Below are 20,508 nucleotides of genomic sequence, written 5' to 3'. Positions count from 1 at the left end.
CCATAGAATCGTTAAGGCTGGAAAGACCTCTGAGGTCATCAAGCCCCACCCCCGGCCCAGCACCAACACTGTGTTCACCGCTAAAACCTATCCTCAGGTGCTATATCCACACCGCTTCTGAATGTTTCCAGGGACGATAACTCCAGGACTTCCCTGAGCAGCCTGTTCCAGTGCTTGACTATGCTTTCAGGGAAGAAATTTTTTCCTGATGTACGACCTAAACCTCCCCTGCCGCAACTCGAGGCCATTTCCTCTCGTCCTGTCCTTGCTGCGCCCTCCTTTCAGGCAGTTGTCGAGAACGATAAGGCCCCCCCGAGCCTCCTTTTCTCCAGGTTAAACACCCCCAGCTCCGCCAGCCACGCCTCACAAGCCCGGGGTTTGCTCCCAGGGCTGCTGTGGAAGCTGCTGCGGCGGGGGCGCCTCAGACCAGCGGTGAGCCCTGCCAGCCCTCTGAGGAGGTGCCGTACCCCACAAGCCCACGCAGACTTTTTTCGGGAATGCACCTAGGACGGGCACAAAGAACTAAACTACCACACGACTGCCCTGCCCGAAACCTCCGAGTGAGGCGCCGGAGAGCGCCGAGGCGGGACTCGAACCTGCCACTATTCGCCACCCACTGCGCGCCAACTCAAACATAACCCTCCTCCCGACCCCCACCGCGCCATGACAGCACTTCCGTAAACATTGCGGCGGGATGAGTGACAGGCACGGCGACCAATCGGAACGCGCGGGGCCGTGGGGGGGCGGGAGGCCGCGCTCGGCGGCTGAGGCGGCGCGGCGGGAAGCGGCGGGCGGTGACGGTGACAGTGGGGCGGGAAGCGGCGTGTCCCGGCACGGAACGGAACAGAACCGAACGGGCCCACAACGGCCCTGGAGCCGCGCGGTGCCGGGAGGCGGCGGTGGGAGCGGTAGCGGTGCCTCATTCCTTGAGTTCAGCCACGCTGGGCGCGGGCGCTTCTGCGTGTCTGGAGTAAGGTGTAGCCTCTCGAGAGGTTACTGTGCGTGCTGAGTTTTGTTTGGTGCTGGTTTCCGCCTCTGTCTCTTAACGGTACTGCTAAATCATAAGCGTGTGGAGCAAAATACGTATGCTCATGTATTCTTTTTTTTTCTCCCCTTTGAATGGCACGGTGTAATAAGTGCTTTGTTCTACCGGTTTATATTTTGGTGTGTTGCTGCAGCCTTCCGATGGGGATGAAACCAGCTGTCAAAAGATACGAAACAAGAAGTAAGACAGCAGAGACAGAGCTGCCGTCATCCAAATCCCGAGTCGATTGGAGACGCACTAGAAGGGAGCTCATACTGCTGGACAGCAATGACGAATCCTCAGCCACCTCTGAGGAGGTGGAAGAGTCTACCACATCAGAAAGTGAAACAGATGAAAAAGACCAAACGGCTGTGGAGATAACCCTTTCAGACCAGGAGGAGAAAGGCCACAGTGGGGAAGTAACAGAAGATGGTGACGATGAGTGCGTTGTGCCTGGGAAGCGTAAGAGGTCGAGCACCTCTGTCATGTATGACAGCGATGAAAGTGAGGACAGTGACATACTTGTTAGAAAGGTTTCTGCCAAACGCCGCTGTATAATAGATGATGATGAGAGTTCTGAAAAACAGCAGCCTGATAAAACATGCCCTACAGAGAATGTTTCTACTAATAGGAAACAGCAAGTGCTTGCAAAATTGAAAGAACTTGCAAGACAAAGCGCAGCTCGGAGATCCTGCAGCAGTGCAAATTGTGAGGTCTGGGTTTTATCTTTAAAATTTAATTGGAGAAAATATTTAATGTGAGGAAGAGTTAAGCGATGCAAATCAGTGGGGGTTTTTGGGTTGGAATGCATGACATGAGTAGTTCTGTAATATTTTAATAGTCACATTAACTAGATAACAAGATTGACTTCTGAAAATCTATCAAATTATTTTTATCAGGAAGCAGAATACCTGCTGAAGTATCTTGGAGATTTCATGTTAGCTTAATTCTTAGAAGTTGACTGAAGAGAGGTACATGGAAATAGCTAATTTAAAGCTGAAAGTAATTGTCATCTAGTACAGAATGATGTATTTTTTGGAAATGCATGCTTTCTTGTTAATTGAACAAATGGTGTTATTAGATGGTCAAAAATCTTAGCTGGTGTGTATTTTGTCTGTGCAAATGCTGAAAATTCTTGTGTTTGAAGTACTTTTAAAAAATTTAATTAGGATTCTAATAGTGAAGCAGAAATGGAAGAGGAACCGCTCTGTCAGTTGCCCCCCACACCATCAGAAGGTAGTGAAACTGACAGTGGCAGCATGAAAGATTTTATAGTAGAGGAAGAGGAAGACGACGATGACGATGATAATGACAACACAGAGCATGTGAAGAGTGAAAATCAGCCACATCAAAAGCAGCCAAATCCATCAAACAGTGTGCTGCTGGCACAGTACATCCCACAGTGTAAGATCAGAATTAGTGATAATTCTTTATGTATAACTTGTTCATAGTACTGTAATAAAAATTCACAGGCTGAATACAAATGCTAAGGAATAGGATATGATAGTTAAAAGCATATACCTAAAAGGCTTCAATTTATTGTGAAAGCATTCTGATTTCCACAGTAAACTTTTACAGTCTTTTGGTATCTAACTAAAGAGAGGGTGTAAGCTGGGGGCGAGGAAGGGCAACCTTATTGCACAAATTTTTTTAAAGTTGGTCTGATTTAAGATGAAGTAGGCTGCCTATGATGCATTCATTCCTGTGGAGACCTGAAAGCATCATCCTCCATCCTACGATCTTGTGGTTTATGCTAAAAGCAGCTATGTTAATCTGTCCAAATTCTGTTCTTGCCATGAGTTTGCGGCTTGGGATTTTGTTTTTTGGATTTTTTATTCGGTTGGTTTTTTGGGGATTTTTTAATGTATTTTTGTTCTGTGGTGGTAAGACTTGGGACCAGAAGTCTGGAGGGGTTTCTGACTTCATTGGCCAATCTCGGCCAAATTACATAGAGCAAGAAAACTCTTCAAGTTGTTCTTTTACAAAAACCAGTTTCTGGATTGAGCAGAGAGATTTGAAACAGAACTTTATGCGAGTTATTCCATATTTTGTTGTTCAGAAGCAGGTATGTATGACTGCACAGTCAGTGCTAGTGTAGGTAGTCACAAGCATTTGTGGTATTTTTTGCCCAGTGAAGACCTCAGCAGAACTGTATTAGAAAGAAAGAAAAAAAATGAACAAAACAAACAAAATGCAAGCAAAAAACCCATGACCACAACATAAGCCTGGCCTTCTCTGATTTACCTTATTTTCTGCTGTTCATAGAACAAATTATTCACTTCTCTTAGTGTTTGTAGCTCTTACTGTGGACTCTTCTTGCTTTAAGCACGTGTCTTTAGGGTGCTAAAATTCTGTAGGATCATTGGGATGAGAAGCACAATTTAAAGGCAAAATCCTATGAGTGTGGATGTTGTACATTGAAATTATTTCTAATTCTATATTTAAATAACTTTAAAATTTTAAATTTACAATATTGGAGAAAAAGAATTCTTACAGGACTTCTAAAATGGCTTACTTTTTTTTTCCCCCCTTCTTTTGGTAAATTTTGGTTGTATTGCTTTCTTCCCAGTATCTCGCTGTGATCATTATGTACACTTCAAAAGAATAGTAAAGGCTTTCCTCATAAATGCAATTGATGACACTTTTCTGAGCTCATTATATGGTAAGTAAATTGCATTAAATAATGTAATAATTCATTCAAAGTTGTACAAAGCCATTTATTCTAGGGAAAGGTGTTTCTCCTGATTAGGGTCCTGAAATCTGTGGTTTTCCTGCTATCTAACTTTGATGGGGGAGTGCAGAGGGGACTCTTATCTGAAAATGATACAGTAATCTTGGAAAAATGTGTAGACTTAAATCTTAAGCACAGAAGGCTTAAAATGCCTTCTTGAGATGTAGGAATGTGTTTCTGCGTTACTAATCAGTAGTAACCTTTCCAGCATGAAAACCAAATTTGTTTCGAAGCAGGTATCTCAAAGAAAACATTGCAAGGTCAGCTGGTTTGTTAAAGTCTCTTGTGCTTCGCAGCTTTTTTCTCAGGAATTAAGGAGAGGACTCAGTGTCAGATTGTGGAAGGAGTCAGTAAAGTGCCAAAGAGTGGAGGTTTTGGTGTCATCTAACTGAGAGGGAATGGAGAAGCTGAAGTATCCCACAGACCTCAGAATAAAGGCTGTATTAGAGCTGAAAATATCTTTCTTCTACCACTGCTAGTTCTTTCAGGTGTTTGGTTTGGTTTGTTTCAACAAGTAAAAACAAGCTTATGGAAAGTAATAAGTAAACACTGTCAGATTGATGTAATAGCTTCCTTCTATTTCAAATGGCATCTGCTCTATAAGATGTAACAACTTACTGCCAAGTTGCTGGAAGTAAATGAGCTCTGCGGGTGAGCTGGAGGTTGTACGTGAACCTTGTATGAACATAGCCTAGCATTACAAAATTGTATTTTTATAACGTAGAACGGATTGTTCCGAGTTAATGGAAGTGAATCTCTTCATTAGTTTTGATTCAAGAGCAGCTACTATAGTATTGGAGTTCACACTTGCTTTTTATTGGGAGGGATTTTGTTTTGTGGTCTAGCACAGCCTCTTCAATCTCATACTGCAGATGTGTGTGTAAAGTGAATATGGACAAACAGTTAATTGCAATTATGGTGGCTATAATGACAACTACTTTTATGTAGAAAGGTAGATAGCCAGTGGTCCTTCTCAGCTCTGCTTTTTTTTTGGATAACAGCTTTGCTAGAAGACATGGGAAGGTAGCTGAACTAAGTTTTATATCTGTACAGACTGAAGTTCCAGGACAGTGTGCATTTCCCTGCATCTAGGGAAGACCTGTTTAATTCCTGCAGTCCAGTATGTATTTGGGAAACAGTCGTGAAATAGTGGTAGTTTTACACATGCTTGTGCTTTTTTATTTATTTTGCTTGAGTAAGTATTTGGAAGTACTTATGCTGTCTAACTCAACGCATCTGACCAGTGCTGCTGAAGTAAAGGTCAGTTTCTCTGTGCTCTTTTATAAGTGACAAAGAGAGTTGTCAAAATTTCTGCTCTGAAGTAGCTCAGAGGAGTTTGTTTTCATGGATTCCAACCACTTCCGTTTTACATTATGAACAAATTAAACAGATTGGTCAAAAAGCAAGACATTCCCCCACATGCTTCCTCCTTTTCCATTATTTTAAATGGAACTGAATGAATGGATCTCGATTTGGGATGAGAGCTTTTGACTTGATTGTAGAGTTTATTTATGTACCGCTTTTAAAATGATAAAATAGATCCCTTTATCAAGATGCATGGATTGCATGGATCACTTTTATGGATAACAGTAACAAATGTATTGAATAATAGTTTAGTAAAATCATTCATAGTTCTTAGTATGAAGAAGCATAATGTTCTTGAAATTTTTTTCTAAAGAAACTTGTACAACATAGGGTGCTCAGCAAATTAGTAATGATTCTCACTGAACAGATGGAACAAGACAGAAGAAATATGCACAGGATATGCTGCTCTCACTTCATTATTTGGACGACCGCTTCATTCAGCCACGTCTTGAGAACTTAATCTGTAGAAGTCGCTGGAAAGATCGATACAAGGTATGTAGATTCCACTTTAAATGCTGAAATGGCCTCCAAATAATTTTAATGCTGTAAGTCTCTGTAAAGGTGCAACAATCACTATAATTATATATACTTTTTAATAGAAACTATTGTTCTTTAACTTACATAATTTGTTTTGATGCTTATATAAATATCAGAAATATTTTATGTGTTTATAACCAGAGAAACATTCACCTAGCAGAACAGAATCTGTTCTCAGCTACCTGAATGTGTCTCCTGCTAACTTCAGCAGATGACTTTTGAGGATTTTTTTGTCACTTGCTAAATGTTATAACAAAAATTTTCCCTCCTCCCACAAAACGGTAAGCAGTATGTTCATTGTGAACCTTCTACTACTATTACTACTACAAAAAATTAAGTCAGTATAGAGTAATTAGTCACTGTATGTATATTACTAGAAGGGTATTAGTGTGATAGGTGTGATGATCTAATAATCACTGTAATAATGGAGATTTGAATCTCTTTCATTTCTCTTGGACTAATTGTGTGTGAGTACAGAGTACTCAGCAGCCTGTTGGAGGCACTGTTCAGTTGACAGAGATTCTTTAATGTTATTTGGAATCTGTTTTTCAGGAGCGTGTGGATTGTTACCCAGATGTTCGCATAAGCTTAAAAGATACAAAAAATATGTCTTGTCAGGCCTGTGAAATGAAGCGGTGTTGTAAGTTCAATGTGTTGCTCTCTGGAAGGCTTTATAATAGTAAAACTTTGGAAGTGGATGACTTCATGTCAGATGATAAACAGGTAATTTCAAACCAGCACTCTGATTTTTAAGCTTTATGTAGTATTAGAGAAAATCACTTATCAACACATCTAGTCTGTAATTCTAGATGCAAGTGTTAGGCTATTGTTTTTCCATGTCTAAGCCCTATTAATTTTTAAATACGAGGAATGATTTGGAGGAGTATAGACTTGGATTTAGCTTCATAATTTTGAAGGAAGTTCCTATAAAACTTGAAAACATGAATGGAGGCATTCTCCTCTGCCTGCCTCTCCCCTTCCCACTTTCTTATATGTTGGGAAACAGGTAATGAAAATTATTCTCAAATAAATCCAACTTTTATCAAGAAAAGAAGTCAAATGTTTTTCTATGACCTTTGGTTTTGCTTGCATCACAATGACCCGTGTGCTGTTACCCCTTAGTGAAAAAGCCCTTTACCTTTGTGTGCCTATAGCGCCCTTAAGACTTTCCCAGCAGGAATCTTGCTTTGATTAGCTCTCAGAAACTTTATAGAAGTAACTTCTGTATGATGGACAATCATCATCATTGAATGATTGTGTTTTCTATTTTGTTGCAAGTAAAGTTTGTTCTGCATTGGGTCGCTAGGTTTGCTAATTCTGTGCCTGCTCTGCCTCTAGCACTTGGAGGGTCCACGTGCACTCCAACAGCTCTTGTTTGCTTTAGGTTCAAACACTGAGTGAAACAGTGCAATGGTCATCCTAACAGTCCAAGTGCAACCTAGTCAGAATTTACTGCTTCATTCTTCAGGTTTTTTCCCACATCTGCTATTTGCCACGTAGCTATTCACTCAGGACAAAGTATCTTGGCACCTCAGATGCATTGACACTTGAAGTTGCTGATCTCTTTTCAAGAAGACTTGTTCCTACCTACATCAATGCATTTTGTTACAGCCTTTTCCCCATTACTGCATTATCAGAACTACTTGTCCAAACTAGAGAACACTTCCATTTAAGTAGTCTTGCATCTGTTTCTCCCTCAGTTGTCCCTTCTAGAACATTTTGGATTAAATTATATTTTTTTTGAGTAAAAGGTATCTTTCATGTTGTTACATAACGTTCCATTAGGCAGTCATTTTAGGTGACTTGAGCAGTCACCTAAAATAATTAATAATAGCCTGATATAATTTTATTTCACAGCTGAGCCTTTTGAAAACCTTGAGTCTTAAGAACCTGGGTGTTTCTAATATTTACAGATCTTCCCTTCAAATTTACAGCTACACATAATTGTTATGATTAGGTATGCATATGACCTTCAGTAATGCAATTCATGACTTCTTATGATAAATTCAAAGCACATGATTTGTCAAGACTAAAATATTGCTGCAGTTATTTACCAAGCTGAGATCCAAGTTCTGCCTTTCTTCCCTTTCAGGAGACACAGATGGTACTTTATTTGTGAGTGTAAAAGAATTTTTGAATACAGCTGAAGTGCCTCACAGTATTTGTTGAAAATAAAAAAAGTTTCAGAACAAGGAGTTTTTTCAGTATATTTGGTAATGAGGTGTAATAGGATTTCTTAAGTAAAAATAAAGCGAAGCCCTTGTCAAACAGGGTGTATACCTTACTGAACCTCAAGCCTGTATTGCTTGGAGGTTTGCAAATTCTTTAGCTTACAGATTTGAGAGGTGTCGCTATTATTATCATTTTGTTATCATACATACATGTAATATACATACATCCATGTAATGCAGGAGCTTAAAAATCCGTGCCAGAGTTTTTCTTATGTTACAGACCCTTCTAAGCAGCAGTTGCTGATACTCTGTTTTGAAAAGTATGTATGTGCATGATAGTCAAGAAAGCTAGGCTTTTTCAGCAATGCTTTTCCCCTTTTAATCCTGTTTATTACAGGAAAACAGTTAAGTCCTCTGCAATCATCCCAGCACTGATGCTGCAGTCTGTCGTACAGTCATTCTTCCTTACGTACAGATGACTGATTTAAAAATACTCCATTTTTCATGGGAAGTGTGTGCCTTACCCAACCAGAAATAATTAGTGAACTAGCAGAGTTTAATCTTTACTTAACTTCCAACTTAACTGTGGAAATAACAGTAGCAATTCCCTCACTGCTGACCAAATGTTGTCCTGCATAAAGTATTGTTTATTTTTCACTTTGGAAAAAACTTGAAGTATTCTATAGAATATCGAACTCACTTGCTAGTTCAATTTTGTCCCCTTCAGTTTAGCAGTACAGAATGGGAGCTTTTTTTACCCTGTGTACACCAGCATCTGGGGACATGTCTGCTATGTGCCTGCTCAGTATAGCTCAGTGGCTGTTAAACAGACTTGGGAGAGAGAGTAATAGAGCACTTTCCAGTCATTTTTGATAGTGTCTTGTAATGCAACATTTGTGTTCTTGTAGTGACCTGCAGTTTAGACTGCTAAAAGTACTATTCTCAAGTTGTCTTTAAAGCTCTGCTGGCAATGCATTGATCAACTTGTCCTGCCAATTTAGAAAGAAATATATAAAAGAAAAAGAGGCTCACAGAGCTACATAAAACTGCAATTTCACAAACTTAATTGACTGATAGAGAAGGCAGTTCAGCACTGACAGACCAAATTGAACGGAAACACATAGTTGGACTACTTTCTATAGATTTGTTTGAAAATACATGAGAAAAGTAGATGTGAAGAGAACAAAACCAGACCTCCAACCTCCTTCTTCTGCATAAAACTTTCCTTTTCTCTCATCTCTGAAGTATTCTGCTTTGCCAGTAGAAAGAGAGGAGAAACAGCTGTTCCAGTTTTGCTTAGGCTTGCGGTGATTGTTCACTGTGTAGGTGCCAATTCTCATTCCCCACAGTCAGGGAGAATTGCAAGGTTTAGAGATAGGTGTCCCCCACACTTCCTTGCTCCTTATGTAACCTGGATTATAAACTGTTTCCTACTCTCAGTCATGGTGTTCTGTTTATAAACATGCTTAGAGGACATGGATTCAGTCACTACGTGTTGTGCTATTGTCCAACCATGCTGCTACATTCCATACAAAGTGATTTAACACAACTTTGGCTGATAGGGCCAGTTTGAGTAGATAAGTTAAGCATTAACACAGAGGGACTGAGAACTGTGAGGGGAAAAAATTAGAGTAAGTACAGTACTGAGATTCTTTCCAAAGCTGCATTCTGAAATAGCATTGTATTTTTAGACTATCTTTCTTGCTTAAAAACACAATACATAGTTACATTTATACGGTATTTAGCTATTTGCCTTTGGCATTTCTCTACCTTGCGCATAAATAAGCTGTGAAACTCGCTGCCACAGGATATTTTGGAAGGGAAAAATAGTATTGGGTCCCAAAATGGATTAGACAGGTTCTTAGGGAAGGTTCTTTCACACTGTGGAACATGATAGTTGGGATGAGACAGACAAACTCTTGACTGCCAGAAAATGTGTGGTAATCTTCTGATCATTCTAATGTTTGTGCTGGATCTTATACTAACTTCTTAAATGTCTCCTGCTACCTGTTGTCACAGGGGGAAAAAATGGGCCATCAGTTTGATGCAAGATGGTATCTCTTATTTTATATCACATAATGTTCCAAATGCCACACCTCATTGCTTGGGATTGCTTGGGATACTTGAAAAGTTGTGCAATGCTCTATGAAACATTGGAGCTCAGTTCTTCATTGCTGCAGTATTTGAAATGGTGCTTTTGGAAATGTGAATTAATCAAGGCTCAGCATTGGTTGGTAGGTCTTGCACTTCAGAAGCACCTGCACCACCAAACACAAGCCTTAGTTTTTCAGTTTTGGGTATACTAGAAAATGGAGCTGTGTATAGGTACAACATGCACATGATCAGTAGAGAATTAAAATATAGGCATTTTTTATCTCAAAATGTTTTAACATTTCATTTAATAACCGTTTACTGTAGGTCAGATCAAAAGTTCTTTTAAGTAAGTGTGTCTCTTTTGACTTAACTGATATTATGCCTGGTGATATCCACTGAGCTGCTGGTTAATATATTTAAGGAATTGAGATATATTCATATAGTTAAGAAAATACATAACTAATATGTATAAATTTTGTTTAATCTTTATAAGTACATTTTTCTGTTATTGTCAGCAGATAAGAGCTAGTGCCAGATTGCACAAGTAGGTCAGGTGTTTTGGGGAACTGTGGGGTATGCCCAGCCCCTGCCCTGGATGGAGGCCTGCTGATAAGGAGATTGCATAACCTCCCAGCAGAATCCCCTTGGAGAAGGCAGCTCTCTGCGGTGAGGGTGAGAGAAAACAAGAACCATGATCCTCTGGGAGACCCTATGTAGATTCCTTGTAACCCATTGGCTTCTACCCTCTCACACCCACCCTTGTACCCCTATAAGGTCTACCCTTCTCCCCCTTTGAGTTTGGAGAGCTCGTCCCTGGCCTCCCCTTTGCGGGGTGCAGGCTAATAAAGCTGCCTCATGTGGAACTGCTCTACGAGCCTCCCGTCTCTCCTCCCGGTCCAGCCTGGGGTTTGCCTCGCAGAACAAGAGCTGAAATCACTCTTGCTGAATCACTAAAGGGCTGACAGCCTGCTGAGACAGGCAGCCTTTCTGCAGAGGCATCCCCGGCAGCTGAGGGAGCACCGCAGACCTCTGGAAGACTGTCCCTTGTGGGGCGCTCTCTCTGGATCCGTCACGGCTTCCTGGGTCTGAGCCACAGACACCAACCCGGCCGCTATAGGGAACTGCTCACAGATGCAAACATTTGGTCATGCATTCAGAAAAGCTCCCTGAAAATGTGGGTTGTAAGCATTAATTAAAACTTAACTTTATTGTAATTTGAGAGTATTCAGATTATTAGAAATAAAAGGTAGCACTGTTGTGGCTCAGAAGAAATAATTTTGCAACTTAAAATTTGGTTGATTCTTATACATATATATGTGTGTGTGTGTGTGTGTGTGTGTGTGTAATCTAAAACAGCAATACAGTTGCAGCTTGCATTACCAATGCAGAGAACTTCAGCCATTTACATACTTGATATGCAAAGGTGTGACAAGTCATCAGTCCAAAACAATGCTGTTCTTGGAGGATAAGTTGATGAGGGGTTTTTTTCAGAAAAACTAAATCAGTTACTTTACATGTGTATTAATTATGTTGCTTTTTAGAAAACCTGACTTCCAAAAGCCAGCCAGGTAGATTTCTTACCTGATAGGCTTTGTCTCCATGGGTTGGAGTAGCAATCAGTGCGCCTGTGGGTCATTTACAGAGGATAGAATCTTCTTCTGACTTGCCATTGTATCTATTGGAAGTACTGTTCTGGTAGACGTGGAGCAAAACATACCCTTGTGAAATGCAGGATGTGCTTAAACACAGGTGAAAGTTGAGTCTTGTTCCCTCCTTGCACCTCCAATGTCACATACTCTTAGTGAACACTTAGGATAGCCAAAGGTTCTTCTAACCAATATATTACTCAGTATTTTCATGGTAGTGCTGATAGATTATAACAGATCTATTCTAATCCATGCTCTGATCATGTAGTAACAGGCACATTTACCATTTGTTTGTCTACAAATACTGTTGTAAAGAAAACTGTGAAGTAAGACAGTTCCATCTTTTCTGCCTGGAAATCGTGGAAGTAAAACTGGTAATAACTGGGAGATGCAGAGGCTTTATTTTCTGCAGCATTATGGTTTAGCTATTCCTTCCAGACAGTTGCAGATTAACATTTGTATTGTGTGAAACTTCAAGTTCAGACTTTATTTTTTTGAAATTCAACCTCTCCATTTATTAAGTAGATGCTTTGAAGCATATGTCTATATGTGTTTATATATCTTTCTTGAAGAAATATTGAATATTTTTCAGTCTACAAAATGTTAAAATTGGTATTTTATCTACCTAGGAAGTACTCAGATAGTAAGCAAAAATAAACAAATGATTCCTCTTCCTCTGCTTTCACAATATGATGGTTGTCTAAAGTGTTAGTGATTTTGTAACAAAGTTCCACAATGAGATAGGAAAGGTACAATCAATTACAAACAAGACTGTGTTTGCAAGAAGACTGCACTGATAAGCTGCCATTGCTTGGACTTGCTGCCTGCCTGCTTTCTCAAAAATCCTTGTGCTGTAGCTGTGAAAACTACATGGGTGTGTGCTAATTTTATGCACGTAGTGTCATTCTGTTTATTTCATTATTCAAAAAAATTTCCTGGACTGACTGGTTAAATCTTACTAGATTAGCTCACCAATTCTGTGTATTGTAAAGATAACCATAGTTCTGTCAGAGAGAATGATTTGTTCGTTCTGGCCTAGGTTTTGAAGGTTGGCGTGGTGTGTGCAAATCGTACAAGAGTTTATCACAACTTGAAGCACTTCAAGTACAAGTTGTACATGGGTTGCAGCTCTGTTGCTGAACTGGATGGTGTTGAGGATGAACCAGTCAAAGACACAGTAGAGCGGCTTTTCAGCCACTTAGAAGAGAGTGGGTGGATTCAGAAGGTATGACTTGGTTATTTCCTGTATCCTTTTCCAAGCAGATAAAAGTTCAGATAAAATGTCTGATTTAATGGATCAGTTCTGAATTACCAGCTATCAGTAACACAACTCAGCTCAACCATTCCCCCATTTCTGCTGACCCAGCATTTCAAACAGTGCTGTGCTGCTGTGCTCACACAGAGTTTGCATCAGCTTTTGACATGAAGCTTTTTGACAGCTGCATGATCTCTGGGCTGTGGTGGGCAGGCCCCTGTTCCATTTGAAAGCAGCAACACAACAAACTTGAGCTGTAACTTAGAAAGATGGGAAAGATGTACATGAGGCACAGCAAGAATATTTTAGGATTCTGTTTACACTGAAGTACTTTGAATTATTCAGAACCACTTCATGAACTATTTTAAGACAGTTTGTAGTACAATTGCATGTAGTATGCTTTTAGATATAGCTTCTAAATTGTTATTAACATGCTTGGTCATGTGTTGAACAAGAAAAAGCAGTCTGTACATAATACAGTTATTGAATATTGATAAATTATACAAATTTTGTTTCATTCACAGAGATACAATGATCTTGAAGATTACATGGAAGATGCAGACAATTTTCAAGAAGAGAAAATTGATTAAGAGGTCATATAGCTCTTTGAAAGACATCTTAAAAATGTGAATGGCCTACTTCATCTGCATGCACTTTATCTCTGCCTGGACTTTGAGATTTCTATGTAGGCTGTTGCATCTAAATTCATATGCCTTTAAACTACTGTTTGATAATGTGCTGTATCTTTTTTTTCTCATCTGTATCAATATAAACCCAAAGTTTTACCAAATCAGTCCTTCCAGTTTTACTGCATTAATCACTTTAGTTTCCTACTGTTGGAAGTATCAGTTCATTATCTATTTACTTGTGAAATAAAACTTCCACCTATTTATATTGAGCTGCATTGTAGGGAACGTAGGAGATGCTGAGATCTTTTGAAGCGGGTGTATTTGGAAAGGTAAGGCTTTGTTACACAACAACTTAGGACTTGCATCTTACCTTCCTTATTGCTCATTATGTGCGAGTAAGTCCAGTCAGTTAGAATGATAGTTACAACAAACAGGACCCAAATGCAAAGATCTATTTCTCCTTTGAGGAATCAGTATAGACAGTTGCAAGGCAACAGAGGAAATATTCTGCAGTCCTGACTACATTTGCAGCACAGTAGTCATTCCTCTCTTGAGAAAGTAGGTGATGAGTCACAGTATAGGCGTCATACAGACTGAGTCTGGCTTAGCCATCTAAATGAGCACATGGGCCCACATTGCTGTCTCTGATAAGCAGCTGGGGCAATTTACTGAGATTTTAAACATCAAGTTACATTGTGCAAACATAATGGCAGCAACTTGGAGTAACTGCAGTCCTAAGAGAATGGATTAATATGCCCATGCAAGATAAGCAAGAATTCTTCCAGTGTAACTTAACAGAAAGTAGGAGTTAGTCAGAAACGGGATGCGTAGCTTACGAGAATTTCATGAAACCCAAATCAAGAGTAGATTTTCATGGATTTAAGAAGGGTTAAGTATGGTACTGTCCATTCTGGAAAATTGGACATGAACTGTAAATGTGCACTTGCAGCCCAGAAAGCCAACAGTGTCCTGGGCTGCATCCAAAGCAGTGTGGCCAGCAAGTTGAAGGAGGTGATTCTGCCCCTCTGCTCTTATGAAACCGTACCTGGAGTGCTGCATCCAGCTCTAGGGTCCTGGGACAGGAAAGACTGGATCTGCTGGAGCAAGTCCAGAGGAGGGTCACTAAATTGATCAGAGGGCTGGCTGTAGATAGGCTGAGAGAGTTGGAGTTGTTCAGTCTGGAGAAGGGAAGGCTCTGGAGACCTTATTTCAGCCTTTAAGTAATTAAAGGGGGCCTACAAGGAAGATGGACAGGGACTTTCTACCAAGGCCTGTGGTGACAGGCCAACAAGTTTTAAACTCAAATAAGGTAGGTATAGATTGACATAGGGAAGAAATTCTTTACTGTGAGGTTGGTGAGGCACTAGCACAGGTTGCCCAGAGAAGGTGAGGATGCCCCATCCCTGGAAGGGTGTTGAGGTTAGGTCAGGCTGGGGCTCTGAGAAACTCTGGTCTACTGGAAGATATCCCTGGCTATTATGATCCTGTCCCTTCCAACCCAATTTTTTCAGTGTTTCTGTCCCTGTATTTTGGGCTGCATATAAAAAGAATCAGATATAGCCTAAGATAAAAGTGCAGGGCACAGGGTTTTGAATCCCATTAGGAACTGTTCCTACATCTTGCTGTATGCACATACTCTATTAGTCTTTTGTGGCTGATCAACTTAGTAAAAGATACTGTTAACACTCTGAACCCTTTTAACAGGTTACTCTGTCAGCAGCAAAACTAATGAAACTTGATTTCTCAAAGATTTGTCCATAAGAAATCCCCACATTCATTTTGCCACTTTACTGGGAACAGATATGCTCATTGGGTAGGCAGCTGCTGCCAGGTGTATTGCTTAACAATGAACATCTGCTGGCTTTTTTACATAGAGACTGTACCTTAGATTTATCATTCACTACCCCTTTTCCCACATTCATTGCAAGAAATGAACTGCTTTTACTTTTTTAAGGACTTGAAATCCAGCAATGTTTCAAATGCTATTAGGGTGAGTTAGTAGCATCAGTACTCCTTTGTACCACATACAGATACAAGGTATACAAAACCAAGATGAAACTTCCCGGTAAACATATTGAGACTTTTCTGTCAAGAAAACTTACATTGAAGATTTGGACACATAAAATTCTGAGGTTTATATGTCTGGTATCTATCTCCCTGGTTACCAAAGCTGAAGGTTTTCTTCTCTATTTCTTTTCCTCCCTCATCTCTGTTATGAGAATATTGGTGGGAACACACCCATCAACTTAAAAGTACTCAGGAATCCATCTTGAATTTATCCCTTTTAGTTAAAATAATCCTCCTTGATACCTCACTTCTTTCTGTTAACAAAATCTCTATGGGTTGGTTTGCTTCTCTAGAACATAACATACATTTGGTGTAACTTTATTCTCACAAAGGAAAACGATTCTGAAATTAGTTCTGTACTATGTAATGGAGTATGGCCCCTTAGAGCCTTCCTGACTGGTCCTAGTTTTTGCTACCATACAAATTTTCTGAAAAGTCTCAAGACTATGATTGTTGCTTAAAAATTTTGTTGTCAAAATGAATGGTTGATCTCTCATTTTGCTGCATTTAAACTGTTCACTACCAAAGTAAAGAATAAGTTTGTGAAATTCTGGCTTGCTGATTACAAGTAATATTTCAATAATGCATGCAGTTTGATTGAAAATTGAAACGGTCACATTGTTGAATGATTAGTTTTACTCATTTTTTGATGTCACAGACCTTGTTTCTCACCTCCTCTTCATAGACCTAAAAAGCGTGTGCTATCTACTTCTTGTTCCTGCAGGCATTATTTTTCCAGATCATTGTTTTTTCTGTTGCTAACAGGGATACAAAAGTATCCTGATGGAATTTCCTGGTAGAAGGTGCTTCCGTAGGTTTACTAATCTTGTCTGTGGTATTACCAGTGGGACTAAGAAAATGCCTTAAATTGACATCACTGATTTCTGTTTCAGTAAGAAGCAGCTATTTGATTTGGCAGCTGATGTGATGTTTTTGTGTGTATTGTGTCTCTTAAACTCTGATATTCCCCTCACTGAGATGGGAGGAAGTGATAATATTTTTTGTGGCTGTTGTTCTACCTGATGTGTTTCTACAAGACAGCAAATGTGAAGTGTCATTACATCACATTTACATTTGTCTTCACCACAGGAAGTTAAAAAATGGTTTAGAAGAGTAAATATGTAAAAATTTAGATCAAATTTTCCAGGTCTGTCTGCAAATGCTAGTACAGCATGAAGCACAAAGAAGACTTACCCCTGAGACTTTCTATATATAGAAATAATCAGTAAAAGTACTTCTAGAAGAAAAAAAAAGTGCAAATATCTAACGATGGGAGTCGTTAGAAATCTGACCAGTCTTTCGTGCCTTTTTTTCCAGATCAAAGAAGTTGAGTGAAGTTAGGAGGTGAGAGAATAAAATGTTTGTTCCAGTAGAATATTTTAAATTGGTTTTAGTGTTAATTTTTGAAGCAGTAGCTCTAATTAAGATAAAGTACCTGTCTTAATGGAACAATGAAGAGAGCTCAGTATGCGATTAGACTTTGCACGGGTGATTAATGATCATACTTGGGAATTACTTTAGTTCCTGTAATGTTTTGATAATCTGCTCTAGTTTAAGTTCTGTAACTGGAGACGGTGATAATGATGAAGTTCACACAAGGTATTTATGCACAGGATCAGGCTTACTAACACAATGTACTTGTGGGACAGGAGGTACTTTTTGCTCTATATTCTGTCCACATCTTGCAGTGAAGTATGAAAAGAAACGATTTTTCTCCCCGTGTCCTTCAGTTTTTGGAAAGAAAGTTGTTTGCTAATAGTGGATAGCTGTTACTGTCACTTTTTCAACAGTGAAGGCTTCTCCTGTTTCCAAAAAGCTATTTTTAGCACTTCAGCAGGCAATTACAGGCAATTCCCATGCTTAACTCCTCTAGTGTACATTTATTTGGATAAATAAAGACTTCTAGTTTTATCCTTTTTTAAGTCTGTCTGGATAAACAGAGTGGGCTAGTGTGCATGTGTGCTACACAAACACTTGTAAATACAATACCATTCCAAGAGAAATATCCAGCACGCACAAAGTAGACTTTAAAAAGTTGCCTCTCTGATTCTGCTTTGAGAAGAATTTCTCAAATCTATTTCTAATCTGAATTTAGAGATTAGGCAAAAGAATGTAATAAAGTATGATCTACCAACCAAGGAATAATATGAGAAATATGTGAAATTATGTTAAAAGAACTGGATTATACCAGTGGCTCCACTTCCCTGAATAGTTGATGTGAATTTTGGTAATTGTCTAGGCAGTAAGTGATGACATGGGGTTGTTCGGGGTTTCTTCCCCTATTGTTTATTAAATAAGATGTAAACACAGTTTCCTTGTATTAATTAGTCTTAGTTTAAAAAAATCCAGAAATGCTCTGTTCAAGATTGCTTACTTTACAGTTTAAACAGAGCAGCAATTACATGCACCTTGTGGCCAAAATTTAAGGATGAGAAAACTGACTCAGGTGCAGTCAGACTCTACTTCAAAGTTAAACAATTTGCCAGGTGAGCAGCATCATACGTGAGCCTGCCTAGCTGGGAGTACCCCAGGAAATAAAAATGGCAAAGAACCCTTACTGAAAAGCAAATAATGGAAATAGCTGAAAATTCAAAGCTCCGAGTTTGGAAAGTCCTCCGCAGGATTGATATTAAGCATATGCCGTTCCAGTGGAGTTAATATAACTTAGAAGCAATTTGATACGTGATTTCTAAACACAGATGAACAAGGCATGTGCCGAGATTGAAGCGTGCACTCAAGATTTTAGGCGGCACAGGTTCAGCACAGTCTTTTTGTTCCATTTTTGGAAAGTTATTAGCACGATGGGATGTCTATGGTGAGAATTCCTGGCTGTGAACCCAGCACAAGTAAGTGCTTTGCTGATCTGGAGGGGGCTGCTGGTTTGGGAAACCCAGAGCTTCGACAGCGGTAGAGAATTCACACAGAAAAAATGTTCAAGCATGACAGTTCATGTGAGATTACAACGTCAGGTAAAAAGGTCACAAATCAGTGCCAACAGAAGGAAAAAAGTAATTAATTGTTCAGGATGTGTTATGTTAGTTGCTTTATCCTGAGTGTGTTTACTAGAATGCCACTAATCACAAGGGATGTTACAACGTGTTAAGAACCATTTGCTTTTAAGAAAATTGACAACCAACCAGTCCAAAACTGATGGCAGTATCCAGGGGTTGGTGACATTCGCCAGGATCTTCTGAACAAAACTTGGAAAGCCGAGGGATGGCTGTGGGGTATTTTGTACTCGGCAACACCAGGGGCAGCATTTGCTGCGGATTGAGCGAGCGGGGCTCGCACCGCAGCTCCGCAGCCGGCTGCCTCTCGCCTCGAAAGGGAGAGATCAAACCACAAACCGAACTCTCGAGATGCTGCTTGGCAAAAAGCGAATCTTAAACGTCTCAAGTTAAAATTAAAAAAAATCTTTGTTTGAAAGGCTCACTCAGTTCTACAAAATCTTGTAAGACGGCGAGAGAGAGAGAGAATTCCTCCAGCTGTCTCGGTAGCTTCCGGAGCAGCACCATGGATTTCATATTCCCACAGCCACTTTGAAAACCCCAGCCAAGCCGTCATTTAAAACTCTCTTGCTTATTCTCCATGAGATTTGTGTGTTACTGTTGCACGTGTGTTCTGTGACTGACCCCCTTAAACAGCAATGACATCTGAGCTGTAAAGAACAAATAAAAGCCTAAGGCCTGAAGCAAAGGTAACATTGTCTACTATTTTACAAACATTATAATTTCATTTTATTTTCCAGCTGTGCCAACCTATTGTTCTCAACAGATGCAAGCTACTGTTACGTATCAAATAATAACCCACTCTTCCTCAGTTGTTCAAGGTTAAACAACAACAACAAAAAAATCTCTTTTTCCTGCTAGCAATAATGCCTTCCTCTGAAAGCAGCACAACCCCAAACCCTCTCCCCGAGCCCTTATCCCTCAGCAAAGTTTCAAAGCATTTGCTGAGACAAACATGGGTCTGAACGTGCTGGAGGTTCTGGCTGGTGCTCACCAAGCCAGAACCTGGAAATGCACATGTTGCAACAAACCCTCATGTTTGTTGCCGCATGAAGGAGATGGGGGTCATGAAAGTGGGGGCTTTTATATTTCCCATATGTCTAATGCTCCATATCTTTTATATTCTGGGGGATTTTCCAGGAATGTGTCACTTCATCACTGGCATTCAAAGTATTTATTTGTGTGACCTTGGAAGAGGATAAAACCACCTGAGAGGGTTAATTATCAGCTCCTCCTCATCCTCAGCTTAATGCTCTCAGTATGCTGTGATGAAATTTGTGTATTTTTCTGACTGGCCCCATTGCAGAACAGAAAGAGATAATGCATCCATATACTCAGGGCTGTACAGTCCCCAAAGGCCTTAGAGGTTTTCCATCAGGGATGTGTCTCTGCGTACTTGGGGGCCATTTTTATTCCCAGAGGTATTTGGGAATTTGGCTAATGCAGCCACAGTAGTACAACAGCATATTGCTTTAATAAAGCCGGCGAGCTCCCAGCTATTTCTGCATCCTCCTTTACAGCTCACCTACAACAACACGCAGAACCTGACGGCTGCCAGTTGCAGCAAGGCCAGTTCCAGAGGCCAGATCTCGCAGTCTCTAATTGCCCCGCTCTAAATAGAGGAGCCGGGCGAGAGAAGCACTAAGCCTGCGGCTTTCCCGGGGAGGAACCACAGTGCAGGCGCTACGTGACTTGCCCCTGACACCCAAGACGCTCCTGTCAGCGCGCGGAGCTCCCACATCCCGAGCCTGACCTCGTGTCCTGCACTCGTCCCGTGCATGTGAGCGCCCTAGAACGCACTGCTTGTTTTTATGCCGTCTGTTCCAGAGAAATCCAGCTGGTAGAGGAGCGCAGCGCCGTGATTTATTTGAGAACTCCCTCGTACTCGCCTGAAGGTCTCGCCGCCGGGGGAGGAGGGAGAGCGCGGGAGGCTGCGCTCCTCGGCAGCTGCTCCGCGCCCGGCCCGGCACCCAGGTACAGG

At 40.4% G+C, this 20,508-nt stretch overlaps 1 protein-coding gene and 1 long non-coding RNA gene across 5 annotated transcripts; one reads left to right on the top strand and one right to left on the bottom strand.

Moving 5' to 3' along the window:
* The first annotated feature begins 679 nt into the window (after positions 1–679).
* On the top strand, positions 680–13,613 carry CCDC82 (coiled-coil domain containing 82). Of its 4 annotated transcripts, none has more exons than XM_042023745.1 (8): positions 680–975; positions 1,179–1,737; positions 2,194–2,428; positions 3,594–3,686; positions 5,488–5,612; positions 6,210–6,380; positions 12,608–12,793; positions 13,348–13,613. In XM_042023745.1, the coding sequence occupies exons 1-8, from the start codon at positions 695–697 to the stop codon at positions 13,411–13,413; spliced, it is 1,716 nt and encodes a 571-aa protein (XP_041879679.1). In that variant the 5' UTR covers positions 680–694; the 3' UTR covers positions 13,414–13,613. The 4 variants fall into 4 exon arrangements, with proteins under 4 accessions (XP_041879679.1, XP_041879682.1, XP_041879681.1 ...); XM_042023748.1 differs by having other exon boundaries at positions 823–908; XM_042023747.1 differs by having other exon boundaries at positions 872–998.
* A 3,715-nt stretch (positions 13,614–17,328) lies between these two features.
* On the bottom strand, positions 17,329–20,508 carry LOC121662528. The gene is made up of 2 exons (XR_006015316.1): positions 20,281–20,508; positions 17,329–19,177 (listed from the first exon to the last, which is right to left on the bottom strand). It is a non-coding gene; the product is annotated as an uncharacterized LOC121662528 (long non-coding RNA).

The sequence above is a fragment of the Corvus kubaryi genome, unplaced genomic scaffold, assembly GCF_017639235.1.
Source record: "Corvus kubaryi isolate FWS band 111438036 unplaced genomic scaffold, C.kubaryi_AGA036_p1.0 37256, whole genome shotgun sequence".
In the NCBI taxonomy this organism is placed as follows: Eukaryota; Metazoa; Chordata; class Aves; order Passeriformes; family Corvidae; genus Corvus; species Corvus kubaryi.
The sequence above is the reverse complement of the archived record's forward strand: the minus strand, read 5'-3'. Positions and strand labels throughout refer to the sequence as shown.